Here is a 10,678-nt window from a genome sequence, read left to right on the forward strand (position 1 = left end):
CCAAGAAAGGGTCTGAGTTGCTCTCGGTGAGAAGGGTCAGGAAGCAGTATTGGTTCCCCAGGTGTCTTGGGCCCCAAGACTAGGAATGGCGCAGGGCCCAAACTAGGAGTATAGAACGGCGTGGGGGATGGAAGGGTGAATGTGGCTTAGGGAGTCCCGGCTCAGAGGGCTGCGCTATAGACTTACCCCAAGAGGCCTGAGGATAGTAGTGCAGGCTAGGAGAGTTAGCTGGTGGTGCAGGCCCAGGGAAGCAGAGAGCGTAGTTCCTTTTTAAAATTAAAATTTAATACCTCATATTTCACTTCATTTTTTTAAAAAATCTTCCAGAATGCTGTGGTGTATGTGAATTCATTTGCATCTGTGATACAGAGTTGAGTTAGCCCAGAGTGTTGTGCCTAGGACCCCACAATGTGGCCCATATATTGGAAATGTCTGTTTTCCTAGTAACTGGTCAAACTTTAAAAAGAAAATGAATTTCAAAGTATAACCTCAGGAATATTTAAAAACTGCAGTATAAGCTCATGTCCATAGGACATGTTTACAGACATGTAACGAAGTAGATTAAGACAAAGTAGATTTTTTCAAAGCCTTTCTTTTTCTGTGTGATTCTGTGGTGTAGACTGTATTGAACTACATAGGCCATCCATTTGTGATCTTACATTTTTTTTTCTGCAAATATGACTTCTTTGGTTTCCTCTGCTTGTTTTGATATTATTGGTAACCTTTCACCAGGTTCATGAAGGGGTTGGGGGTGTGGGGAAGGTGTGCAAAATCCAGGAAGAAGATAGAGGTTAGATGATTAGCGTTCAAAACTACTAGGAGCAAATCCTTGACTGAAGGCTACTCACAAATCCAGAGTCCTCTCTGGGCTCCTTGTTGGAAACATGTCCCTGCAGGCTTGAAAAGAGCACACTGCTGAGCCTCCCAACCCGCATCAGAGCCTTTTCTTATCCTCCCAGAAGCCACCTGTGGCTGGCATTTTCGTAGGAGGAGTTCCTTTCCTCTAAAAAAGTTATATGTTCTATTTAAAAAGCAGCTTTCAGTCATCTCTACCCCATAACTCCAGTGTCCATGATAAATCTTTATGGACTTGAAGTGGAAAGGCGGCTTTATACCATGGCAATGCAGGAAGGCCCCTTCAGATCTGCAGGAACAGTGAGGAGGAGGAGAGGGTGCTTATAGGTGCTGGGCACTGTGTACAGTTCATCTTGACTAGAAAGCACCAATGCACCCCAGCATCCACATCTTTGTTCCAGTTCTGACCCAAGCACATGGAGGGCCGGGTACTGCTCTGAGCTCTGGGCCACCTGTTTACATTGGGTTCCTACATCTTTGCTTTGATTTTGGCAGCCATCCCTCCAGAAGTAAGTGTAGAGAATTTGGAAAAAGAAATGGAATCGATTTGGAGAACCTACTTTGGCAGCTAACTGCACTGTTTACTAAAGCAGGAAGCCGTCTCTAACTTTATGTTAGGAAAATAACTCTAAAGAGACCTTTACGTTAGTAGTAATTAAGTTGAAAAGGCTTGGTGTGTGGTGATAATCTTCAAATCTTTGGCACATGAGTTCTTCCTGACTGTGAGCATAGATTCAGATTTTAGGCTCCTGAAAACATGCCTTTGGTTAAATAGGCAAAGGGAGGTTAACAAGATTCTGTTTACCCAATAGCCATATCCCCAGAGCCATGAGGACACCCAGCTTTTGTGAGAGACGTTAGGCGGGCATCTTGAAAGCTGTTATAAAAGCCGTTGTTTCTGTGGTGGCTCTGCCCCAGCAGGGCCCCTTCTCAGTTTAGCAGTATGTCAGAAATACTTTAAAGACTAGCAGATGCCTGCCCTAATAAAAACCATGTCTATCCCCTTTGAATGCTTTTATACATTTTTACTGTGCCCCCCCGCCTTGGGGTTTGGAGTGTGGAAAAACTGAAGCATTTAAGGAAACTTGATCACTTTACACATTTCTTTATCATTATTGAACATGCAGAAGATTGAGTTTGACTATGTCTTAGTTAAGGAGGAGGGTGGCAGTTTGATGTTTAACGCAGCCCTCCCTTGTCCCCTCTCTCCTGTTTCCCTTTCTTACCATCTCCTCTTAGTTCCTGAGTATCAACTCCAGTGTTGTATAAAATAGAGGCAGCAGTGAGAACTGAAAAAAGTGGGAGGCTGAGCTGATTTAGGGCTCAGAGTGTCACCAGTGGTGGTAATTCGTCTATTAGCAAAGGAATGTTGCTTTTTACCACATGTGAGAGGCTACCACAAGTTATTAAAGGAAGGTTGAAAGTCCACATTTTTCAGAGACAAATTTTATAGTCTGGTCCAACCTCTGTGGTGGTTCTGATAACCTCTTGTGAGTTTGGGGTAATATAAAGAATATCTGGATTTTCCTAGGAATTTCTAAGTGTGGCATGCCTTGTAGTACATGTAGAATAGAATATTGTATTCACATAGATGAGGCTCAAACAGATCAAAACTAAGGTTGGAACATAAAATAAACACAGACGCATGGTGTTTTACATGGATTTATGGAACTCTCTAATGTCATAGACAATTAAGTCAGCCCATGTGCAACTAGCTAAAGGAAACTAGCTGTTGTAACACATGCTGTATGTAATATGGAAATAGATGGTTTGTAAACAGTGTAGACCAAAGGGTCAGCAAGAGGACAGGGAAGATGGCCATCAGGACAGTTTGCTGCAAGGCCAGCTCTTCTAAGAGAGGAACAGTCCCTTTCCAGGACATAGTGGCAGGAGATGTGACTGGAAAGCTGGAGCCAGCCAGTGGAGATGCCTGGGCTTCAGTTCCCATCTTGTGTCCTCAGCAGGCAGTCGACCCTTGAAGGACTTTGAGCAGAAAGACAGGTGTTTGCACTAGAAGCAGTCGGCAAGCAGCCTGGCGGGTGAGCTGGCAGAGTCTGGAGGTGCTCTTGCCATATGCAGTGGTGCATTCCTGTAATCTAGAGATAGGGGCAGGAACCCAAAACAAGGCTGGGTGTGGTGGTGCACACCTTTAGGCCCAGCACATTGGAAGCAGAGGCAGGTAGATCTCTCTGAACTCAAGGCCAGTCTGCTTTACATAGATGGATTTTAAAAAATTATTTTTAATATTATAATGCAGAAAGTTGTGTATAATTATCTGAATTATTTTATATTTGTATCTGTTACTGAACTTGCCTTCACTGGGTGTTTTGTTTGGGTTATAGCTTTTATCCCAGAAAAACTTAGTCTTTAGTTTTATTTACCTTAATGTATGATTTAGAAGGGTCTGTAATGGGGCTGGAGAGATGATCCAGCAGTTAAGAGCACTGGCTGTTCTTGCAGAGGACCTGGATTCCAATCTCAGTTCCCACATGGCGACTAACAACTGTCTATAACTTCGGTTCCAGGGGATCTGATGCCCTCTTCTGGCATCCATAAGCACTGCATGATACAGGTGTACTTACATACATGCAGGCAAAACACTCAGACACGTAAAGTAAAAACAAAAGTTTTTAAAAGAGTTCTGTAAGAATAAGAATATTCAGTGTGACATTTTAAATTGCTCTGTTTTCTTAAATTGTTATTACCTTTTATTTATTTTGGGAGGAAGTGTTCCAGGCTCTGCATGTGAAAGTCAGAGGACAACCTGTGGGGAGTTTCCTTCTACCATGTGAGTCCTGGGATCTGAACCCAGGTCCTCAGATCTGGCTACAAGCACCCTGATCTGCTGAGCCATCCCTCTGGCCCTATTTAAGCACTAGGTTGTGAAGTTCAAGTTGAGATTGTTTGGTGTTTTTTTTTTTTGCCATGCTGGGGCCTTAAGGCCTCACACATACTAGGCAAGCACCGCCTCCCTGAGCCACACCCCTGCCCAGCAGGCTGACTCTGATACTGTTATCCTCACCGTGTTCTCCCCTTCTGCAGGCATATCTTTTTCTTGCACATCAAGGAGTCCCTCTTGGCAGGCCACCTCCAGTGTTCCCCGGAGCATGCAGTGGAGCTTAGCGCCCTCCTGGCACAGACCAAGTTCGGAGACTATAACCAGAACACAGCTAAGTACAGCTTCGAGGAGCTGTGTGAGAAGGAGCTCTCCAGTGCCACTTTGAACAGGTGAGGCCAGCACAGTCTCGAGGATATGTGTGTGTGTGTGTGTGTGTGTATGTGTTTGAGTTTGAGTGTGAGTGAGATGCCCTCACAGAGCCACAAACATGATGAACAGCCAGGGAAAATGGCCCCGTGAGACATACACATAATTTGTGAGCTTGAGCCCAGACCATTGCTCACTTTAACCAGGTGTTTTCAGATTTGTTTGCCTTTTATTTGAGAGACATAAACGCAAAGCGGCCTGCACAGATAAATGCCCTTCTATGAAATGTCAAGTATAACAAGACTCTGCAAAGTGTCTGACCTTTTAAATACATGAATCTCCAACAATAAAAGTCTAGCATGTTTACTGGTATTTGTTTCATCCCAGCAAGAGCTGGATCTACCAGCAGTATCTCAGCTGTCTGTTCCTGTCTAAGTTACCCCTGAACTTGGTGGCTTAAGACAGAAATGTTGTCTCGGTAGCTGAGAACATGAGGGCAGGGACTCAACTGCTGCTGGAGGTTCATCTAAAAGCCCAGCAGAGAGAGAGCTCCAAGGCCAGGATGACTCTTGCTTGGCTGGCCTCCTTCCCTTGATACCCAAGACGTCAGGACTTTGGCAGTGTGGCAGCTGGTCACCCAGGGTAGTGATTGAACTCAGAGCAAGAGAGAAGAGCCAGAAAAGAAATCAGTCCTTGGTGACCCAATCTCAGAAGTACGTTCCATGCCATATGGCCACCATATTCTGTCATTAGAAGCCAGTCACTAATCTAGCACACACTGGAGGGAAGGAAGCCATACCAGGAGGCGGGGTCTTCAAGGACCACCATGAGAGATTGTCTACCACAAGAGAAAATAGATCCTGTATCTTCTTCAGTTGTAAATGATGTAATCAAACCCTCATGCTGCTGGCCTATGATGAGGCTTACAAAATATATTTAGATAATTGCATGAGGAGTTCTAACATGCACATTTGTCTTTTGTGTATTTTTTTTTGAGTTTTACCATAATTCTTTCTGTGTGTGTGTGTGTGTGTGTGTGTGTGTGTGTATGTATCTGTGTGTCTGTGTGTGTATACAGTGTGGTGGCCAGAGGACAGCTTATGGGAGGGAGTCAGTTCTTTCCTTCCACAGTATGGGTCCCAGGGATCGAACTCAAGTTATGAGGCTTGGTAGTAAGCACCTTTGCCAAGGTGGATTCTGACCCTGGATAGTTGAGATGTTGAACAGTGACTTAGGAGTTTCTTACAGTCAATTTGCTAAATAAATGGAATAGTAACATCTCATTTAGTGTTTTTTCTGATTCATAAATGACCATATCACTGTAATTCACTAGTGAACGTTATATAACCTTTAAAGACTGTTTGAATTAATCTGTCTAACTTTGTACCTTTGTCTCACAGCATCATTGCAAAGCATAAGGAGCTGGAGGGTGTGAGCCAGGCTTCAGCAGAGTACCAGGTTCTGCGGATTGTGTCAGCCATGGAGAACTACGGGGTAGAGTGGCATGCCGTGAGGGACAGTGAAGGGCAGAAGCTGCTCATCGGGGTCGGGCCGGAAGGAATCTCAATCTGTAAAGACGACTTTAGCCCGATTAATAGGTAACCTGAGTCTTTAGTATTTTCTTAAAGATTTATGTTCATTATTTTTAGTTATGTGAATGTGTTGTGGGTATGTGCACATGCGTGCAGGTGCCTGGGGAAGCCAGAAGCATCAGATCCCCTGGAGCTGTAGTGACAGGTGTTTGTGAGCTACTTGACATAGGTCTTGGGAACTGAATTCTAGTCCTCTACAAGGACAGCATGTTCTCTTAACTGCTGAGCCATGTCTCCAGCCCCCAATATTATTTTAATCATAACTATGTGTATCCATCTGTAGCGTTCATCTGAAAATGTAAAATGGGCGGGATTACTAGATACCTCTAACCAGTGAAATTTTTTGTTTTGGTTTTTATTTGTTCATTTTATTCAGGCCTTAATAACGAATTATTCTTTAAATGCTAACAACATGTTCTGGTATGACAGAATAGTTTTCAAATGCATGGTTTACAGCCATAAGTATTTCAATGCCTTCTTCTACATACATGCACACACATCAAGTGTGCTCTTAACACTTCTCTCCATGTGCACAATGGCTCTTCAGTGTCTTCACAGCAAGGAAGAAGGGTTGTAGAACACCCAGCATGTCTGCTGCGTCACGGGCAATCTGAGGGCCGTGTATTCTTGTGCTAAGTCGTTCCTTCTGAGCCTGCTCACTTTCCTCTTCCCGTCTTTCAGGGTAGCTTATCCTGTGGTGCAGATGGCCACCCAGTCAGGAAAGAATGTGTATTTGACCGTCACCAAGGAGTCTGGGAACAGCATTGTGCTCCTGTTTAAAATGATCAGCACCAGGGCGGCCAGCGGGCTCTACCGAGCTATCACCGAAACGCATGCTTTCTACAGGCACGTACCACCATGTCCCTTGTAAGCTTGGTGCCGCAGCTCTGTAATGCTTAAGTGACAAGCAGTTTCTGCAATTTCTGCTGTCATTGTGGTGATGAATCTTGTTCAGAAGATAAGAAATGGGCTGCTTTGAGCACTTGTTTTGCAGGACTAGTAGAGCTGTCATCACAGAGCCCTGTGCTCCTAAGGAAGTGTGAGCACGAGCCTTGCTTACAGTCTGCTTGTCCTTCACCTCATTTGCACAAAGGTGTAGCTGTGCCTGTCCTGCTACTGGGTCCTTTCCTGGGAGAACCGTGGCACAGGTCTCTCCCTGCTGTGAAAGATCCTGTCCTAAACCCTCACACACTGAAGTTATTTTTTATTTTGTTTGGCTTTCTGAGACCAGGTCTCTCTGTGTCACCAAAGCTAGTCTGGAACTCGCTATGTATAGCCCACACTGGCCTCAAACTCACAGCAGGCCTCCTGCCTCAGCCTCCCAATTGCTGGGACTGCACCAGCGTGCACCACCACACCTGGCCACAGAGAAAATTTTTAAGTAACAACCAAGGTCTCACTCCAGAGGGTCATTTCAAGCCTAGTTGTGATCAGACTCAAGTACTTAGAAAAATTAAAGCCAAAAATATAGGTGGTAGGATGCCTTCATCTTTTTGGTGTGTGTGTCGGGGGGTGTCTTTTTGAACAGGCTCTCCCTGTATAGACCAGGCTGGCCTCTCTGACAGATCTACTTGTCTCTGCCTCCCCAGTACTGGGACTGAAGGCATGCACCACCATGCACAGCACCTTCAAAGTTTTTATGTTAAAATAGACTGTTGGGCAAAATGGAAAATCTGTAGACATTTTAAATATAAAAGCCAAGACTTCTAAGAGCAAACATCCTTTCTCTTCCCCAAGCTGCTGGGCACAGCTTGCAGCCGGAAGGAGGGGTGGCATGGTCACCCCTCCATCCTTACAACTACCTCCTCCACTGCTTTGGAGACTTTGAGAAACACAGAAGTGGGGTTGTTGAGCTACTGAGCACACACAGAGTACATAGAATGGCAAGAATTTACAGACATGCACACAGGAACATTAAGTGTCTTAGCAAGTGACATAGTTCAGTTGGTAGAGTGCTTGCCTAGCGTACAGAAAGCTCTGGGTTTGAGATCCAGCAACCCATTGACTGGGCATGGGCATGGTGGTGTGCATTTCTGTAATCCCAACACTCAGGACGTAAAGGCAGGACGATTAAAAGTTCCAAGTCATCCTTGCTTACATAGTTCAAGACCAGTTTGGGCTATAAGCCTCCCACTCCAGAAAAAAAAAAAAATAAGGAAAAAGAAAATTACATGTCTTCTAAGCCAGGCATGGGATTAAAAGTTCCAAGTCATCCTTGCTTACATAGTTCAAGACCAGTTTGGGTTATAAGCCTCCCACTCCAGAAAAAAAAAAAATAAGGAAAAAGAAAATTACATGTCTTCTAAGCCAGGCATGGTGATACACACCTGTAATTCCAGCAAACAGGAGGCCGAGGAAGGAGGACTGCAAGTTCCAGGCCAGCCCAGGCTATAGTATCTCAAAGAAAAAATAAGTAAGGAAGCAGGTAGATGGATGGATGGATGGATGATAGATTAGCTAGATATATAGGTAGGTAGGTAGGTAGGTAGATAGATGGTTGGTTGGTAGATAGATAGATAGATAGATAGATAGATAGATAGATAGATAGATAGATGATAGATGGATGGATAATAGAGATGATTCATTGACTGATAGAGGTGGTTGATTGATGATTGATAGTAGATGATTACAAAGGTTCACTGATTGATTGATGAGATGATTGATAGATAGGTGGATAGCTGGATAATAGCAAAGATTGATTGATAGAGGTGGTTGGTAGGTAGTAGTAGATAGATGATAGATGATTGATAGTAGATGATGGATAGATAATAGAGGTTAACAGATTGATTGATTGATTGATTGATTGATTGATTGATTGATTGATTGATTGAGGTGGTTGGTGGATGGATGGATGGATGGCTAGATAGATGGACAGGTAGATAATTGGTAGGAGATGATGGATGAATGGATAATAGAGGTGATCGATTGAGGTGGTTGGTAGGTAATAGATAATAGGTATCTGATAGTGTAAATTACAGGGCTTCCTGGGCTCTCCAGTATTAAAGTAGACATTTCACTCTTTCCTTGCAGGTGTGACACAGTGACCAGTGCTGTCATGATGCAGTATAGTCGTGACTTGAAGGGCCACTTGGCATCTCTGTTTCTGAATGAAAACATTAACCTCGGCAAGAAATACGTCTTTGATATTAAAAGAACGTCCAAGGAGGTGTATGACCATGCCAGGAGGGCTCTGTACAATGCTGGTGTTGTGGACCTCGTCTCACGAAGTGACCAGAGCCCTCCCAGCTCCCCTCTGAAGTCCTCAGAAAGCAGCCTGAGCTGTAGCAGCTGCGAGGGCTTCAGCTGCCAGCAGACCAGGGTGCTGCAGGAGAAGCTGCGCAAGCTGAAAGAGGCCATGCTGTGCATGGTGTGCTGTGAGGAAGAGATCAACTCCACCTTCTGCCCCTGCGGCCACACTGTGTGCTGTGAGAGCTGCGCTGCCCAGCTGCAGGTAAGGCATCCCTTATCCCTCCGGCCAGTGAGGGTCTGATAGTCACATGACACACAGAACATACAATACCATCTCCACCTGGAAAGGCCTTTGTGTTGGGTGACTTGAAGGCTTTCACACTTTAGAAACATTGTGAGGGGCTGGGGAGATGGCTCAGCGGTTAAGAGTGCTGGCTGCTCTAACAGAGGACCTGGGTTCAGTTTCCCAGCACCCGAATGGCAGCTCACAACTGTCTGTAACTCCATTTTCAGGGGATCAGGCACTGTTTTCTGAGCCCTGAGGGATTGCACAACACGGGTGCACTTCATACATGCAGGCAGTGCACTCATACACATAATAATAATTAAAAAAGAAATATTATGGACAGCACATTCCTGCCACCATTGTGAAGCCGCAGGTTTTCCAGGTTTTAGAAACAAGGTCCAGGTTGACCGGTTACTGCATCTAGAAGCTAAACCGAGAGCCAGAATCCAGGCCGGCCTCTGATACTTCATGTTGCCTTTTTTCTGATACCTGGGAAGAGGGTCTGTATTATTTGCCTAAAATACTACAGAAAAAAATACTTCAATTTTTGGGTTATACTTAAGGGTGAGTTACTAACTCTGATTATTTGTGATTAATTTTCCATTTTAAATTATGTGTATTCATTTGTGTGTGTGGGGGGGGTGTGTACACAAACATGCACATGCCACAACACACGTGTGGCAGTCAGAGGACAACTTGCAGGAGTCTCTCCTTCTGCCATGTGGGCCCCAAGGATTAGTTTCAGGTCATCAGACTTGGTGGCAAGCGCCCTTACCTGCTGAGCCATCTCACTGGTCCCCATGAGTATATCTCTAGAGACCTCTTAGATTGGCTGCTACTTGTTAGCAAGTCAAACTGGTTTTAATACAAAAATAAGGTAATTCATACACAGCATTTCTAGCTCTCTCGCACCTTACATTTCCTCTTAACGGTAATTTTTTTCACTTGCTTTCACGTCTCAGAAGTGTCTATCAGATGTCACGATGGGCACATGTAAAACTAGCCCTGCATGCCACCCATTCCTTCAAAACTGCAGGTTGTAGAGCTGCTTTTTGGGTTGGACAGTGAACACACAGGACACCCATACCAGCCTCTGTGCTGTTTCGAGTAGGGGTTTCCCCTCTAGAGTCTTAGTCTTGCCCTGTCTTCTCTTATGGCTAATGAAGGGTATGTCCTGGCCAGGAAGCCACCAGAAACCTGCTGCCTGCCAATGGGAGCAGAGCCATGCCCCCTGGTCACAAGGACATCTGCCCACTGATGTTGGCCCAGGGTCATCAGCTGAATCAAGGCTAGACTCTGGAAATACCTCCTGCATAGCCATGGCGGCCAGAGGTGTGGTGACCTTGTATATGGCCCTGGCCTACACAGAAAGAAGGCTTCAGTAATTGTTTCAGCCATTGTGACCTATTAAGAGTTGACTAGGGAGGGTGGCTCAGCCAATAAAGTAGCTGCATTGCAAAGCCCAGGGACCTGAGTTCACTCTCCAGAATCCATGTGAAAAAGCCAGTGCTGGGGAGGGAGGGACTGGGACACAGTGGGGGGACCAGGGAG

General features: G+C 45.0%; 1 protein-coding gene across 1 annotated transcript in view; it reads left to right on the top strand.

Annotated features, from left to right (window-relative positions):
* Mylip (myosin regulatory light chain interacting protein) overlaps positions 1-10,678 on the top strand; it is a 29,033-nt gene that overhangs the window by 16,361 nt on the left and 1,994 nt on the right. The window contains exons 3-6 of the mRNA XM_008847054.3: positions 3,898-4,083; positions 5,461-5,658; positions 6,334-6,498; positions 8,683-9,103. Coding sequence (XP_008845276.1) covers positions 3,898-4,083; positions 5,461-5,658; positions 6,334-6,498; positions 8,683-9,103 — 970 coding nt within the window. The remainder of the gene's footprint in view (positions 1-3,897; positions 4,084-5,460; positions 5,659-6,333; positions 6,499-8,682; positions 9,104-10,678) is intronic.

The sequence above is a fragment of the Nannospalax galili genome, unplaced genomic scaffold (genome assembly GCF_000622305.1).
Source record: "Nannospalax galili isolate Female #2095 unplaced genomic scaffold, S.galili_v1.0 scaffold923, whole genome shotgun sequence".
Taxonomy (NCBI): domain Eukaryota; kingdom Metazoa; phylum Chordata; class Mammalia; order Rodentia; family Spalacidae; genus Nannospalax; species Nannospalax galili.